This window comes from Leucoraja erinacea, chromosome 39 (genome assembly GCF_028641065.1).
Source record: "Leucoraja erinacea ecotype New England chromosome 39, Leri_hhj_1, whole genome shotgun sequence".
In the NCBI taxonomy this organism is placed as follows: domain Eukaryota; kingdom Metazoa; phylum Chordata; class Chondrichthyes; order Rajiformes; family Rajidae; genus Leucoraja; species Leucoraja erinaceus.
Genome location: NC_073415.1, coordinates 4,987,301 through 5,004,917, shown reverse-complemented (window position 1 = coordinate 5,004,917; position 17,617 = coordinate 4,987,301). Strand labels below are relative to the sequence as shown.

Genomic DNA, 17,617 nt, shown 5'->3' with positions numbered 1-17,617 from the left:
GTCACAGAACGAGAACGGGAGAAGATGTGATATTCGTTCCATCGATACTGCATTGGGCAATCAAAGAAAAGTTAAGATTGACCTCAGATCCTGAGTGGTGTGTCTCTGCTGCAATTGTGCCACAAGTCTGTGTGAATGCGGAGTATATTTGTGTTTGTGTGTGGGTCTATGTGTGCGCGTGTCTGTGTGTGTGCTGGTCTGTGTGTGTGGGTCTGTGTGTATGCTCGTCTTTGTTTATGTGGGTCTGCGTGTGTGTTTACGTCGGGTCTGTGTGTGCTTGTGTCTGTGTGTGTGCTTGTCTGTGCGTGCAGGTCTATGTGTGTGTTGTGTGCGCATGTCTCTGTGTGTGCATGTCTGCGTGTGCGTCTGAGTATGTGCACGTCAGAAGTGTATGTGTCTATATGTACATGCATGTGTGTGTATGTGTTTTTGTGTGTACCTTTGTCTGTGTACTCTATGAATTGTGTACATGTCCACGTTCTGTCCTGATCTGTTTTGCAGGTGTGTTGCATCCGTCAGTATGTGGTGTACACGTGTGTACATGATCTGTGTGTATCTGGACCGTGCACATGAGCCAATCCATACTTGTGTTTGCAACGTTTGGGATAAGGTCAAGTCCAAATCTGGGCTGACGTTGACTTCAAATCAGATGCCAACAGTGTTGCCCGAGTGTTGCCCGCACTGCTGAGTGTCTCAGGGGGAATAACAGTGAATAACGCAGGATGGTTGGGAAAAACTTGGAAAATGAGCAAAAGCCCAGAAATATATTTGTGGTCACATGCAAATAAGCCAATGCTCACCCACACATTCCCTGATCAGCTCACTTGCAGACACTGCCTTACATTCGACAGTGTCTTTTCACAAGCCCAGGATAAGCCAGATAACTGGAGAAGCGGGACCACTGGAGCGTGACTTCAACCCACAATCTTCGGGATGGAAAGCAGAGGGAGATGAGGAACGACAGTGAGAGAGCATGAAAGGAGGAAAATCCACTGAGATAAATCTTGTCCTCGAGTCTTGAATCTTCCGCTTATAACGTTTTATAAGTCTGGATAAAACAAAATGGGATTACAATGACTTATCTCGTTCTTAGCAACACACAGTTGAGACCAACCTCATGGACCTCATGAAACCTGACGCATTTCCCTTTCCCCCGACTCTGTCTGAGGAAGGATGTCGACCCGAAACATCACCTATTCCTTTTCTCCAGATATGCTGCCTGTCCCACTGAGTTACTCCAGCTTTTTGTGTCTAACATGGACCTAAGGATCCTCTGTTCACCCTGCTTGTTGATCTACCAGAGTTTCCACACAGTGGTGACTCCCAGGACGTGATGGAGGGGGATTCGACAATGATAATGTGATTGAATGCCAGGGCTCAGTGGATGAATGTGGACTTGTTGGAGATGGCCACTATAGGTCATCTTCTACTGGGAATCAACAACGGGACAAAGTGATGAAATGCTGAGGCTTAATAAGGAGGGATGTATTGCAGAGGCTTTATAAGCCACTGGTCAGACCGCATCTGGAGTATTGCGAGCTATTTTGGGCCCCATATCTGAGGAAGGATGAGCTGGTGTTGGAGAGGGTCCAGAGGGGGTTTACGAGAATGATCCCAGGAATGATTGGGCTAACATATGATGAGCGTTTGACGGCACTGGGTCATAGCCTCAGAATAAAAGGACATACCTTTAGAGAGGCGATAAAGAATTTCTTTAGTCAGAGGGTGGTGAATCTGGGGAATTCATTGCCATGGGACAGCTGTGGAGGCCAAGTTAATGCATATTTTTAAACTGGAGATTGACCGATTCTTGATTACTTTGATGTTAGATCATCGACTGGGCTCATTCACTTGGTTTCTCTCCCCACAGACGCTGCCTGACCTGCTGAGGATTTCTGTGTTTCCAGATAAAGCTCCTTACCTCAGTCGTGCTCATCTCAATCTCTGACGATTCGGTGGTGAAACTCTTGTACTTCCTGGTCAACCATTTCCGACATTGAGTCGCCACCTTCAACAAAATGGGAATATTTCAACCCATGGAGAAAACTTGCAACCGTCCCAAAGTCAAGTGAGAGTTCACACTTATCCAGTGGCTTCTGCCGTTAGCATCTCCATGGGATCACTCACTCGGGAGCGAGGCTCCAAGATGCTTCCTCTTCTTACCAGTTCCATTGGGGTTGGCCTGTCCACCATTTTCTCTCACAGGGTTGCGATTCTCTGGATCTCTCTTCAGTTACAGAGTTGTTCAGCAGAGAAACAGGCCCTTCAGCCCATCCGCTCCGTGCTGACAATCAAGTAACCCTCAATACTGATCCCATTTACCCACACTTGGCCTGTAGCCTTCTATGCCTTGGCAATTCAAGTGTTTGTCTAAATGTTGTGAGAGTCCGTATCTCCATAGTCCCTCAGGCAGTGGCTCCAAACTCCAACCCACTCTGAGGGAAAACATTCTTCTTTATATCCATTCTAAACCATACCTTTAAACCTCTGTCCTCCGATAACAGACATCTCTACTACGAGGGAGATTTAATACTATCCTTGCCCCTGAATATTTTTTACACCTCTCTCAGTCCCCCCTCAGCCATTTACGCCCCAAGGACACAAACCCAGTCTCCGTCTATAACTGAGACTCTCCACTCTGGGCAACGTGCTGGTGAATCTCCTCCTCTCCATCTCCAGAGCAATCATGTCATTTCTAGACTAAGGTGACCACAACTGCAGACAATGTTCTAGTCGTGGCCTCACCAATGCTTTATAAAGCTGCCCCATACTGTCCTTGCTCTTATATTATTTGTCCCATCCAATGAAGATGGGAGAAAGCTCTTGGAAAACCTTCCCGGAGAGATGTAGAGCTTCTGGATCAGGAAGGGGCGAAGGGTGATCGAGGGTGGATGGGAACGAAGGTGGGAGATCACAATCAGATCAGTCTGGTCTTATTAAATGGCGGAGGGAATGTGAAGGAGCAAGTGGGCGATTCTTGCTCCCAGTCCGTGGGTCATTGAAAGACGGCATGAACATTGATCACAGCCATGTCAGAGTGCAAAGGGCAGCATCAGAGGAGAGAAGGTTTCTCTGTGGAGGTTCTCCTCACCTGGCGGTTGAAGACGCAGTAAATGAGGAAAACAAACAGCCCCTGCAGACTGTTGATGATGGTGAACAAGTGGGAGAACACCATGGTGTTCTCATTCACCTGGAATATCCCGAAGATCCAGGTGGTTCCCAAAACAAGCATCCGTGCGGCAGCCTTGAGGGTCAGGGTTCTGTGCACAATGAGGGAAGACAGCAGGTCAATGGGAACATTGTCATGAAGAAACTCCTTCCATGTGGGAGCTTTCACACTCTTGGGGCATTCTGAACACCCAACAGCAAGTTATAAAATCAGTGCATCTTTCATCACAGTGCATCACAGAGAGTGGTGAGTCTCTGGAACTCTCTGCCGCAGAGGGTAGTCGAGGCCAGTTCAGTGGCTATATGTAAGAGGGAGTTAGATGTGGCCCTTGTGGCTAAGGGGATCAGAGGGTATGGAGAGAAGGCAGGTACGGGATACTGAGTTGGATGATCAGCCATGATCATATTGAATGGCGGTGCAGGCTCGAAGGGCCGAATGGCCTACTCCTGCACCTAATTTCTATGTTTCATATAATCACCTGATTGGCGCAGATATTGTGGGCAGAAGGGCCTGTTCCCAGCAGTTCAATGGGAACATCATCATGATGAAAATGATCCTGACTTAAGGGGCGGCACAGTGGTGCAGCAGGTAGAGCTGCTGCCTCCCAGCGCCAGAGACTCGGGGTTGATCCCGACCTTGGGTGCTGTCTGTGTGGAGTTTGCACGTTCTCCCTGTGACCACATGGGTTTCCTCCAGATGCTCCGGTATCCTCTCACACCCCAAAGACGTGTGGGTTTATAGCTTAATTGGAAATTGCCCCAAGTGTGCAGGGAGTGATGAGAAAGTGGGATGACATAGAACTAGTGTGAACGGGTGATCAATGGTCAGCATGGAGTCGCTGGGCCGAAGGGCCTGTTTCCAAGCTGTCTCTGTAAACTAATCCAGCTTCTCTCCCCACTTCCATTGTCAACATGGTCAGAGGTCAGCACCGTGGACAGAGACCCACCCTGGGACCCTGCCGTCCCTCAGCCCACTCAGTCACCAGGGATCAGTTCAAATACAAGGGATGAAGAGGTTGGATCGAAAGGTCTGGTATTCTCAGGGTGGGGGAGGTCAAATGCTAAAGGGCATAGGGTTAAAGTGCAAGGGGGAAAGTTTAAGGGAGATTAGACCAAGAGATACCCGTTGGCTCCCGTCCCCTCAACACAAGGTTGCGGGGGGGGGGGGGGGGGGGGGTGCCTGCGGTGTCGGTGTCACACACACACACTAACCACCTCCCAAACACACAGGGAAGGAGGGGGGAGGGGGGAGAGAGGAGAGAGGAGAGAGAGGAGGGGGGGGGGGGGGAAGTAGGGGGAGAGGGGGGATGGAGCGGGGGGAGGGGAGGGGAGGGGGAGAGGGGGGAAGGGGGAAGAGAGTGGGGAGGGAAGGGAGGGGGAGGGGGGGGAGGGAGGGGGAGGGATGAGGAGAAAAGAGAGGAGCGGGGGGGGGAGGGAGGGGAGGGAAGGGGGGGGAAAGAGAGAGGGGGGGGAGAGGGGGGAGGGGAGGGAGGGGATGGGGAGAGAGTGGGGGGGGAGAGGAGAAAAGCGGGGGGGGAGAGGGAGCTCTGGAAGAAAAGCGGAGGAACAGAGAGAGAGAGAGTACAGGGCCCGACTCTCTGCATCTCTCTGAAAACCCGAAGCGGGAGGAGCGTGACTTCACTCGCTGCGCAGGCCGCGAGGAAAACGCTCTTCAAGCCGGTGAGTTTAAAGGAGATGTGAGAGGGAAGTTGTTTTTACACAGTGGTGGGTGCCTGGACTGCGCTGCCAGGACAGGAGGTGGAAGCAGATATTTAAGAGACATTCAGACAGGCTATTGAACAGGCTGAGGATGGAGAGATATGGCCCACATGCAGGCAGATGGGATGAGTTGCAACGTTGATCGTGGTCAGCATAGACATGGTGGGCCGAAGGGCCTGTTGCTGCGCTGTACCGTTCTATCTTCTCTGCTCCACGTACCTGGTTTCTTTGAGCTTCGACACTTCCTTGTTGCGTGAGGCAAAATGTTTCCTCAGTAGGCCGAGAGTCCAAGCTAGCAGCACCGTGTTGACCTGGAGAGGGTCGTGGAGGGTCAACAGAGAACATGGAACAGCACAGCACAGTAACAGGCCCTTCGGCCCACAATGTCCATGTTGAACACGATGCCAAAATAAACTAATCACCTCTCTGTGCACATGGACCACGTCCCTCCATTCCCCACATATCCATGTGCATATCTAAACACCACTACCATATCTGCCTCCACCACCACCCCTGGCAGCAGGTTGCAGGCACCCACCACTCTCTGTGTAACAAAATTTACCCCGCACTTCTCGTTTACATTTAGCCCCTCTCACCTTAAGCTATGTCCTCTAGTCTTTGACATTTCCACCTTGGGAAAAGGTTCTGACTGTCTACCCTATCTATGCCTCTCAGAATGTCATATACTTCTACCAGTTCAGATTCAGATTCAGATTCAGATTCAATTTTAATTGTCATTGTCAGTGTACAGTACAGAGACAACAAAATGCATTTAGCATCTCCCTTGAAGAGCGACATAGCAAACGATTTGAATAAAAAAAAATAATAAGTGTCCGGGGAGTGGTGATTGGCAGTCACCGAGGTACGTTGTTGAGTAGAGTGACAGCCGCCGGAAAGAAGCTGTTCCTCGACCTGCTGGTTCAGCAACGGAGAGACCTGTAGCGCCTCCCGGATGGTAGGAGGGTAAACAGTCCATGGTTGGGGTGAGAGCAGTCCTTGGCAATGCTGAGCGCCCTCCGCAGACAGCGCTTGCTTTGGACAGACTCCCCTCAACCTCTGGCATTCCAGGGATAACCATCCAAGTCTGTTCAACCTCCCCTTGTAGCTAATCCCCTCTGATGCAGGCAGCATTCTGGTGAACCATTGGAATGGAGTTGCCACCAGCTGCAAGCAGCGAAGTATTTAGTGAAGTGGTGTTGGGTTTGGGGGAGTTACTGGGTAGAAGCTTACCACGATCACCAGGCAGACCGGTCCCAGGAAACTCCAGCGGATGCCTGACTCCAGGCTCAGCCAACAGCTGTGAGGAGGAAAGAGTTTTGTTACTGACTCACACTCGGCTTATTGAGGTACTTGTGGAAGGCCCAGTGCTGTGAGCTGGCCCTGACACACACAGGGTCACTGTTTTGTACAGTTTAGAACTACAGTGCAGAAACGGGCTCTTCGGACCACCGAGTCCACACCGACCCTCAATCCCCTTACAATAACCCTCAATCCCCTTACAATAACACTATCCTGCACACACTAGGGGTCATTTTACATTTAAAACCAAGCTAATTAACCTACAAACCTGTATGTCATTGGAGTTGTTAAAGATGAGGACGAGATGACGATTTGCGGTGAATTCCCCTTCAGTGTAGGTGGGTGGGAAAAGAGTCAGAGTTACTGAGAGAATAAGATGCATGGAGACAAGGAGAGGGGCAATGGGGCTGCCGGGATCAGTCTGCTGGGAACTTGCATGGATCCAATGGACCAAATGGCCTCTCGCTGTGTTGGAATAAATCAGCTGTGGAGCTGTGTGACATTTCCCTATCAGAGGCATAGAGTCATTCAGTATGGAAACAGGCCATTCAGCCCCACTTGCTCATGCTGACCAAGCTTCCCCATCTACCCAAGTCCCACGTGCCAGCGTTTGGCCCGTATCCCACTGAAACATTCCTGTCCATAAGTTGTTACTCACTGTTTTTTTGACCCGTAGCCTTTGGGTTTTATTGCAGCGGAGATAATGACTATCACAGCAGGCACGGCGTAGCTGGAAATGTAGAGGTATTTTAGTTTGATGATGTGCGTTCGGCTGTAGTTTGTGACGGTGAGGTGCCTGGACATGATGAAAAGCTGCAAACTCTCCAGGAACATCCAGACGAAGACGGCAAGGAAGAGGTAATGCAAACAGCCTGCAATCAGGCCACACACCACCTAAAGACAATGGCAACAGCTGGGTTAGTGGGCAGCATTGGGTGGTAGCAGAATGTATCATAGACAGGCAGCAATGGTCAAATACAGTGGGCAGAGACACACACACGCAAATACCCAGAGAAACTATCGTCACGATACATGTGACATGGATATTAGGGTGGCACAATGGTGCAGTGGTAGAGTTACTGCCTGCCTGGAGATCCTGACTATGGGTGCTGTCTGTACGGAATTTGTACATTCTCCCTGTGACCACGTGGGTTTTCTCCGGGCTCTCCAGTTTCCTCCCCCACTCCAAAGACGTAGGTTCATTGGTGAGGGTAAGAAAAGATTGTAAATTGTCCCGAGTGTGTAGGATAGTGAGTGAGGGTCGCTAGTTGGCGTAGATTTGGTGGGCCAAAGGGCTTGTTTCCCAGCTGTATCTCTAAGCTAAACTAAACCTGGTTTGGAATGATGAATTAGGAGTTCCGGGTCTCAATATCTCCAGCAAGGTCTAGTGATGTAATTAAATTGCACATTTCTGTTGATCCCAGCAGCCAAGCAGAATTGGTCAATTGCTGGACTTGGACCCAGGACGTGAACTTCAATCCCACCAATAATTAAATAAATCTGTAATTCATCCCAAGTCTATGATGAGAAGGTTGTGGAGGCTTTGGAGATGGTGCAGAAGAGATTCACCGGGAAGCTGCCTGGATTAGAGGGATTTGCCATGCGGTGAAGTTGCACAAACATTTTATTTTCTCTGCAGCAATACTTGGGGGTTGAGGGTAGATCTGAGAGGGGTATGTGAAATGATGAGAGGTGTAGATAAGGTCAAGATTCAGGAGAGAGCTGAGAATTTGGAGCTGCAGCTTGGATTTCTCACCGGCTGTTTAATCGGCATTCCTATCAGGAAGACGAACTGTGCCAGGAAGAGGGTGATGCTCAGATGTTTGTGGACGATGGTGTTGGCGTTCTGGATGGAGCCGCAGTTGACAAAGATGGCGATGGAGGCGGCGAGGCACAGCAGAGAGATGATGAGGAAGATGTAGGTGATCACCTCCAAGTGTCGGTCATCCTGCAGCAGGCACAATGTGGGACACAACGTTCACACCACAGCAGCGGCAGGGTCTCCAGGGACAACACGATGGAGTCTGGGCCTGATCTCCAGGCCCCAACTCATCATGTTCTAGAACGTCAACTATCAATTCCCTCGTGAACGCTAACCCTGATGCCTGGGGCTCTTATACCCCCAGATTGTACATGAACAACAGGTTTAAGCTGTGGGGCAGGTCCCCTTGAGTTCTAGATCTACAGGCACCTACTCGCCATGTTCTAGAACGCCAACAATCAATTCCCTTGTGAACACCAACCCTGATGCCTGGGGCTCTGACTCCCCCAGAATATCCATTGACAACAGGCTGGAGCTCTGAGCCAGGTCCCCTTGGGTTCTAGATCTACAGGCACCAACTCATCATGTTCTAGAACGTCAGCTGTTAATTCCCTGGTGATCAATAACCCTGATGCCTGGGGCTCTGATACCCCCGAATGTCCATTGGCACCAGGCTGGAGCTCTGAGCCAGGTCCCCTTGGGTTCTAGATCTACAGGCACCAACTCATCATGTTCTAGAACGTCAGCTATTAATTCCCTGGTGATCAACAACCCTGATGCCTGGGGCTCTGATACCCCCAGAATGTCCATTGGCACCAGGCTTGAAGCCTGGACCTGGTCCCCTTGAGTTCTAGATCTACAGGCACCACCCCGTCATGTTCTAGAACGTTGACCACCAATTTCATTGTGATCGAGAACCCTTGTCACCCTGATGTCCCGAGGCTCTGTCACTCGCAGTGTCTCCAGGGACAATGGGCTGGAACTTTGGGCCAGGGCCAGTCAACCTCTAGAACACCATTCATTGTGTTCTAGAATGCTTCCTATTCATCCCCTCATTAAAGAACCCTTGAGTCCCATTTGCCCATATTTGGACCACATTCCTCTGTACCTGTCCAAACGTCTTTTAAATGTTGCCATCGGACTTGTCTCAACTACTTGCACATACCTGCCACCCACTGTGTGGAAAAGCTGCCCCTCAGGTTCCCATTAATTGTTTCCCCCCTCACCTTCAACCCGTGTCCCTCAGTTCATGATTCCTCTCCCGTAAGGTTGGTCGTACTTGATTAAGGTACACAAATTATGAATGGGATGGGTGTAGATGAAACGGATTATGAGAAACTTTATACCACAGCACAGGCATCTAAAACCAGAAGGTATAGGTGTAGGGTGTGAGGTTTGGGGAGGAATGATTTCATCCAGTGGGTGCCTGTGATCTGGGACACCCAGATTGTGTGGGTGGGAGAGATAGCTACCTCACAGCGCTCTAAGGTACGACTTAAATCACAAAGGTGTAGAAGGCAACAGACCAAGTAGTAGCATTGTGTAGGAAGAAACTGCAGATGCTGATTAATACTGAAGACAGACACTGGAGATACTCAGCAGGTCAGGCAGCATCTCTGCAGAAAAAGGACGGGTGATGTTTTGGTTCGGGACCTTTATTCAGACTGAAGACTTTTTCAATCTACCAAGTAACAGATTTAACAGACACAAAAAGCTGGAGTAACTCAGCGGGATAAGCAGCATCTCTGGAGAGAAGGAATGGGTGACGTTTCGGGTAGAGACCCTTCTTTAGAGCAATAGATGCTTGAGGGTCAGCATGGACATGGTGGTCCGTTTCAATGCTGTGTGTCTCCTTCACTCTGACTATCTGACTTGTTCCCCTTTAGTTTATCTGTTGAACGATCTCGTACCTTAGGTTCAACAAGTGCCATTAAAATAGCAAAGCTTGTGAGGTGGTCACACTGGCAGTCCACATGTGTCTGATTGAAACCATACGTCACACAACCCTTACTGGACCAGACACTTTCCCCTTCCGTCGTCTTCCAAAACACACACGTTGGCTTCTTGTTGTCTTTCTGTTCCTGCGGCAGAGAAGAGCAAAGATTGTTAACCATCGATGGAATCTTTCTGATAATAGGTTGAGCATTCCCCAAGTTGTATTTACACAGAAAACATTAGATCTGTCCTGTCCCTTTGGTGACAACAATTCACAGTGACCTCCTGCAGGTGGGAAACCGGCCACAGGATCTCACCGTACTGTTCCATCAAACTGCCCCAGGGTGGGGCACTGGATACATACAGAGTGAAGCTCCCTCCACATTGAAACTAGCCTGGGGATGGACAGTCAGAGTGTATCGAGAGTGAAGTGCCTTCTACAATATCCCAGCTGACATCCCACATGCACAGTACAGTGATAGCGATTGTCTTGCTATATTTGCTATAGCAGTGATGCTATATTTAAGAGGGAGTTAGATGTGGCCCTTGTGGCTAAAGGGATCAGGGGGTATGGAGAGAAGGCAGGTACAGGATACTGAGTTGGATGATCAGCCATGATCATATTGAATGGCGGTGCTGGCTCGAAGCGCCGAATGGCCTACTCCTGCACCTATTGTCTATGTTTCTATGTCTTTCATTGATATGGCGGCTGTACATTGAAACCACAGCTTCATCACCACCTGAGAAATGGAGGCGCATGGTCTCCTCCTGTGACCCATCTCATTACCAATCTCTAACCCTTCTCCCCTCTCCCTCAGATGTGGCATTTCCACTTCCTGCATCAGGTCTCCTTGTGCTGACCCTGAGTAACGGTGAATGGAGAGATGACCATGAACTGACCTGAACCAGCTTATGTGGAGACATTAGGCCTGAAGCCTGGCTCAGTGTGTCTGCTGCCCTCCCAACCTTCACACTGCAGGGTGTGGTGGGTTAACCAGGGTCACATGGACACCCATCTCTACCCAGTGTATGGTGACTTCCCAGCAGTAAATCACCCAGAGCAAAGGTTCTTCTTCATCTCCCTTGTTCACCAAGAATGCAATCAGAGCCATTCCTCTCATCTTGAGTCTAACGTAAACACAAGATGGTGAAAGTACTCAGCAGCTCAGGCAGGTTCTGCAGACAATGAGACGTTAGCTTTGTTCCTCTCTCCACTGATGCTGCCCGACCTGCTGAGAGTTTCAGGCATTTTCTGTATTTCATTCCAGTCTCTGCACCTTTAGCTTTTCCCTCGTCTACTTGGCCAGTTAGTCCTAGATAACACCTTGCACTATGTGACCCAGATTTGATGGGGACTTACCCAATGGAGGCAGGAGGAGTTTAATTCTGAGTTCAGGAACTATTTCCTATTTGTACCTTTGGGGGAGCCCATTATCCATCGGGAAACAGTCCAGGTGGGATTTACAAACCTGGTTTAGTTTCAGAGTGAAATTGACCATTTCTTGCAGCTTGGAGCTGGCGGCTTTGTTGCTGATCGTGGCTGAGACCACCTTGGAGTTCAATGTGACCGTCCTCGGAGGTGAGTTTCCCCCTTTAATCTCTCTGTTCAACACGGATTCCATGTCGTTGAATACGAGAAAGGAAACAGCCGCAAACTCTGTCGGTGATAACAGTTTCAACCATTGGTGAGTGTGGAGAAATGTCAGGTGTAACACTCTAGAAACTGGACATAAAGTCAGGTCTACAGCACACGCCACCCAATCCAGCGGTGCCCTGTACTGGGGCTCTGAGCATTAAAACCAGCTTAAACAGTGGTGGATCGGGAGATCATCGAGCAGCCTGCTTTGTCCAGGGCAGTCAAGTTAGTTTGGTGCTGTTGCAACTGCACTCATCCAGGCATATGGAGGGTGATCTATCATGGTCCTGACTTGTGCCTTGTGGGTGGTTCCACATGGCCATTCACACAAGATAGAGTCATTGTGTCACAGAGCACAGATACAGGCCCTTCAGCCCAACTTGTCCATGCCGACCAAGATGCCCCATCTAATCTTGTCCCATTTCCCTGCGTTTGGCCCATATCGTTCTAAATGTGTTGTATTCATGTACCTGTCTTTTATAGAACTGGCTGTTATAGAACCGGCCTCAAAAACCTCCTCTGGAAGCTTCTTCCACATACCCACCTCTCCATGAGTAAAAACGTTGCTCCTGGGGTTCCCCATCTCACCTTTAAACTATGTCCTCTGGTTCCTGATTCTCCTACTCTGGATAAAAGATTCTATGACATCCACCCATCATCATCTAGATGATGGTTACACAGAAAAGCTGGAGAAACTCAGCGGGTGCAGCAGCATCTATGGAGCGAAGGAAATAGGCAACGTTTCGGGCCGAAACCCTTCTTCAGACTGATCGGGGGTGGGTGGGGACAAGAAAGGGAAAAGGAGGAGTAGCCAGAAGGCTGGAGGGTGGGAGGAGACAGCAGGGGAGCTGAGGAAGGGGAGGAGACAGCAAGGACTAACAGAATTGGGAGAATTCGATGTTCATGCCCCGGGGGTGTAGACTCCCCAAACGGAATATGAGGTGCTGTTCCTCCAATTTCCGGTGCTGCTCGCTGTGGCCATGGAGGAGACCCAGGACAGAGAGGTCGGAGGCGGAGTGGGAGGGGGAGTTGAAGTGCTGAGCCACCGGGAGGTCAGCTTGGTTATTGCGGACCGAGCGGAGGTGTTCGGCGAAACGATCGCCCAACCTCCGCTTGGTCTCACCGATATAGATCTGCTGGCATCTAGAGCAGCGGACGCAATAGATGAGGTTGGAAGAGATGCAGGTAAACCTCTGTCGCACCTGGAACGACTGCTTGGGTCCTTGAACGGAGTCGAGGGGGGAGGCAAAGGGACAAGTGTTGCATCTCCTGCGGCCGCAAGGGAAAGTGCCCGGGGAGGGGGTGGACCGAGAGGGAAGGGAAGAATTGACAAGGGAGTTATGGAGGGAGCGGTCTTTGCGGAAGGCAGATATGGGGGGAGATGGGAAGATGTGGCGAGTAGTGGGGTCACGTTGGAGGTGGCGAAAACTGACGGAGGATTATTTTTTGTATGTGACGGCTGGTGGGGTGAAAGGTGAGGACTAGGGGGACTCGGCCCTTGTTGCGAGTGCGGGGATGGGGAGAGAGAGCAGTGTTGCGGGGTATGGAAGAGACCCTGGTGCGAGCCTCATTTATGGTGGAGGAGGGGAACCCCCGTTCCCTGAATAGTGAGGACATTTCAGATGTCCTGGTGTGGAACGCCTCATCCGTGGAGCAGATGCGGCGTAGACGGAGGAATTGGGAGTAGGGGATGGAGTCCTTACAGGAAGCAGGGTGGGAAGAAGTGTAGTCCAGATAGCCATGGGAGTCAGTGGGTTTATAGTGTATGTCGGTTAGAAGTCTATCACCTGCAATGGAGATAGTGAGGTCAAGGAATGGTAGGGAAGTGTCGGAAATAGTCCAGGTGTATTTCAGTGCCGACCTCTCTGTCCTGGGTCTCCTCCATGGCCACAGCGAGCAGCACCGGAAATTGGAGGAACAGCACCTCATATTCCGTTTGGGGAGTCTACACCCCCGGGGCATGAACATCGAATTCTCCCAATTCTGTTAGTCCTTGCTGTCTCCTCCCCTTCCTCAGCTCCCCTGCTGTCTCCTCCCACCCTCCAGCCTTCTGGCTACTCCTCCTTTTCCCTTTCTTGTCCCCAGCCACCCCCGATCAGTCTGAAGAAGGGTTTCGGCCCGAAACGTTGCCTATTTCCTTCGCTCCATAGATGCTGCTGCACCCGCTGAGTTTCTCCAGCTTTTCTGTGTAACCTTCGATTCTCCAGCATCTGCAGTTCCCTCTTAAACATCATCTAGATGATGCCTTTCTGTGGAATGACATGATGAATGTGGCAAATATCTAGACTAGAGGGTACACAAAAAAGCTGGAGAAACTCAGCGGGTGCAGCAGCATCTATGGAGCGAAGGAAATAGGCAACGTTTTGGGCCGAAACCCTTCTTCAGACTGATCGGGGGCGCAGCTTTAACGTGAAAGGGAAAAGTTTCAAGGAGATGTGCGGGGCAGGTTTTTAATACAGACGGTGGTGGGTGCCTGGAACATGCTGCCAGGGCTGGTGGTGTAAGCTGATGCAATAATGGCATGCAAGAGGTTTTAGATAGGTACATGGCTATGGAGGGATATGGATCATGGTCAGGCTGGATAGTTTATCTTGGCTTCATGTTCAGCACTGAGGTTGTGGCCAAAGGACCTGTTCCTCTGCTGTGTCGTTTTCTATGTTCCATCAGTTCATGTGATATCTACACACCAGGTATGGAAGGATGGGAAAGAGACAGAACATTTACCAGGGTTAGTGCCTCCAGTGATTGAACTCCAGAATATCTTCATGACATTGCTCTTAACCTGCATCTCCACCAACTGGTCCTCACTGCTATTCTTCTTCTCAATCACCTGGACCTTCAGCTCTATAGGAAAAGATTAGACATTGTGAAGCGTGCAATGGCAACAGAACTGATCCCTCTCCCTCTCTGCCGCTAGCTTTGCAACAATCCCCAAGGTCTAACTTGTTAGCCGTGGCTCAGGTAGTCCTCTTGCCCCTGAGCCTGGAGGTAGGGTGGAGTCCCTCTTCCACACCCTGAGCACAGAGTCTGGGCTGACTGGTCCTCAACCCTGTGTCTCTCTCAACCTCAGAACGTCCTGATGGATGTCACTATTGAAGTGTCGTTGAATTGCTATGAAGTTGGTTCAGTCATATTGCACCTGGGTACCATGCATGAGGGAAGATGTGGCCTTCGAAAGAGAGCAGGCAAGATTTAGTGGTAATATCCAGTCACTGAGGAACACCAGTCCCATGGACAGGCCAGAGAAGTAGGCATTGTTTTCTTTAGAGAAGGTTGTGAGTTGAGTGTGAACAGTGGGCAGCTAAATGGCTACTACACCTACAGTTAGAGTTTGTGGGTATAAGTACAACACAGGCGAGCTCCAGTCACCACTGCACAGTGCTGGGAACCAGGACGATCAACATCTCAACACCTTTGCTCAGTCCACCTGAACCAACCTGATCTCCCGGTTGCCAAACACTTTAATTCTCCGTCCCATTCCCACACAGACCTTTCTGTCCTGGGTCTCCTCCATTGTCAGAGTGAGGCTAAATGCAAATTGGAGGAACATCATCTCATATGTCGCTCGGGCAGCTTACAGCCCAGTGGTATTAATGTTGATTACTCTCACTTCAGGTAGCCACGGCATTCCCTCTCTCTCTATCCTTCCACCTCCCAAGTCACACTAGTTTCTCGTTTTCACCTGACAAACAGCTATCAATGACCTTTTTCCTTCATCATCGTTACTTTTTTGCTTATCTTTCATTCATTGGTCTTGGGTTTGAGTATAGGAGGATTTGAGTATAGGAGCAGGGAGGTTCTACTGCAGTTGTACAGGGTCTTGGTGAGACCACGTCTGGAGTATTGCGCACAGTTTTGGTCTCCTAATCTGAGGAAAGACATTCTTGCCATAGAGGGAGTACAGAGAAGGTTCACCAGGCCGATTCCTGGGATGTCAGGACTTTCATATGAAGAAAGACTGGATAGACACTAGAATTTAGAAGATTGAGGGGGGATCTTATAGAAAGTTACAAACTTCTTAAGGGGTTGGACAGGCTTGATGCAGGAAGATTATTCCCGATGTTGGGGAAGTCCAGAACAAGGGGTTACAGTTTAAGGATAAGAGGGAAGTCTTTTAGAACCGAGATGAGAAAATCATTTTTTACACCGAGAGTGGTGAATCTGTGGAATTCTCTGCCACAGAAGGTAATTGAGGCCACAGTTCAATGGCTATATTTAAGAGGGAGTTAGATGTGGCCCTTGTGGCTAAAGGGATCAGGGGGTATGGAGGGAAGGGAGGTACAGGATACTGAGTTGGATGATCAGCGATGATCATATTGAATGGCGGTGCAGGCTCGAAGGGCCGAATGGCCTACTCCTGCACCTATTTTCCATGTTTCTATGTTTATCTCTCTACTTCATTGTAAATATATCTTGTTTCCCTTATCTCTAACCAGTCCGACCTCTGAGCGACCCTCCTACGCGGGTACAACACTGGAGACAGGACACCTCACCATTCCAGGTTTGTCGTGTTAAACCAAGCCGCTCCCAGGCAGTCTCAGCAACTCTGACATCAAAGCACAGCAGGCGGTGGATTCAGCATCTCAGGCAGAACGTGTGGAAAGAGAAAGGGTTCCCGTCTTTAACCTGGAACATCGGCCGTTTCTCTTGCCTCAGATGCTGCCTGAGCTGCCGAGTGTTTCCAGCATTTTATGGGACTTTCCCCCCCAAATTCCCTTCAATCTGCAGTTCTGTTGATTTTCTGCCTCAGGAAATATTGCGGTGACATTGATATCAAGAGCCAACATCTTAATCAATCCATCTTCATCTATTCTACACCAAGTGATGAGCAGGCACTTCAGGCTCAAAGCTGATTATTTTAAAGTCAACTCCACATTGCCTCCCCTTCATTTAAATCCAGTTCCACGCACTCGGTAACTAGCAACGAGAACCTTTGTTCCGATGGTGAATGTTTCCCACGGAGAGTACTTTACCAAATTCATCTGTTTTGATGGTCTTCGTGTCTGAACTGGGCAAAGCGAGAGCTATCGCCATGGCCATATTGTCCACAAAATCCAATATGGCTGTTACTACCTCCAGCCTTTCTTTTGTGTCCATGATTTCCGGCAGTGAGCGATTGAGAACCGTGTTTGTAAAGGTTTCCATGACCTATGGGTGAAGAGAACACTCAATATAATGAAAAGCAAAACATTGCGATTACATGGTTCAGAAATGTTGAGAGAATATGGGCAAAACATGGGGAAATGGGACGAGCTTTGATGGGGCGTCTTGGTCAACATGGGCCAAAGTGCTTGTTTCCTTTCTCGATGTCTCCATCATATTGTAGGTATGTTACAAAACGTACCTGAATCGTGGCTGAGCAGCTGCCCCACCCCTTGTGTGTGATTTTGGCGCTGTTTAGAGGGGGCGGGTTTAAAACGCGATTTTTACTAGGCTGTTCCAATCGAAAATGTTCAGCCTAGTAAATCATTAACGGAAAATCGCTGAAAGACCCCGTCGCAAAAGGTATTATTAGTTTTTATGGCCTTGTATAATATTTATAGTAGTTTAAAAATCACTCTCTCACTCCGCAACCTCTCGCAGCCCCAGGGTTTTATAAAGCAAACAATTAAAGGTATGTACCTTATTTTTACATTAAATGGGGCTTCTTAAGAACCCTGTCTATAAAGTTTTCTATAGCGAGTAGCTCATTTTGGGCTCTTTATATCCCGCAGTATTTTTCTGGGCACTTGAGGGCACAAATCCAGCGCAATGTGAACGTTCTAAACCAGCGCGTTCACAGGAACCCACTAGAAAGCCGATTAAAATTGACTTTAATTTACAGCAAATGAACACTAAATTCCTTCCATTTGGCCTATAAATTGATGTAAATGAGATTTAAAAATCATGTTTTATTGTGAATTATTTGTGAATATTATTTGGACACTTAGGCTATTTAAAAATGTTAATCATTTATTAAGAAATGGATAGATGTTTAGACTAGTAATTGAAGTTTGAAATTAGCTACAATTGGGTAACTAACTAATTATATGCTTTAATTTCAGGTCATCCAAGTAAGATTATTTTATATTTGTTTCAGATTGCTGCAATCTATGATA

At 49.1% G+C, this 17,617-nt stretch overlaps 1 protein-coding gene across 1 annotated transcript in view; it reads right to left on the bottom strand.

Moving 5' to 3' along the window:
* Positions 1–903: 903 nt before the first annotated feature.
* The window catches only part of LOC129714419 (adhesion G protein-coupled receptor E2-like), a 27,921-nt gene continuing 11,207 nt past the window's right edge, over positions 904–17,617 (bottom strand). Inside the window, exons 10-20 of the mRNA XM_055664002.1 lie at positions 16,493–16,667; positions 14,244–14,363; positions 11,353–11,540; positions 9,859–10,029; positions 7,943–8,134; positions 6,845–7,080; positions 6,118–6,184; positions 5,107–5,198; positions 3,092–3,260; positions 1,922–2,008; positions 904–1,048 (exon numbers count right to left, since the gene is read on the bottom strand). Of these exons, the coding sequence (XP_055519977.1) occupies positions 1,031–1,048; positions 1,922–2,008; positions 3,092–3,260; positions 5,107–5,198; positions 6,118–6,184; positions 6,845–7,080; positions 7,943–8,134; positions 9,859–10,029; positions 11,353–11,540; positions 14,244–14,363; positions 16,493–16,667 (1,515 nt within the window). The 3' untranslated portion in view covers positions 904–1,030. The remainder of the gene's footprint in view (positions 1,049–1,921; positions 2,009–3,091; positions 3,261–5,106; positions 5,199–6,117; positions 6,185–6,844; positions 7,081–7,942; positions 8,135–9,858; positions 10,030–11,352; positions 11,541–14,243; positions 14,364–16,492; positions 16,668–17,617) is intronic.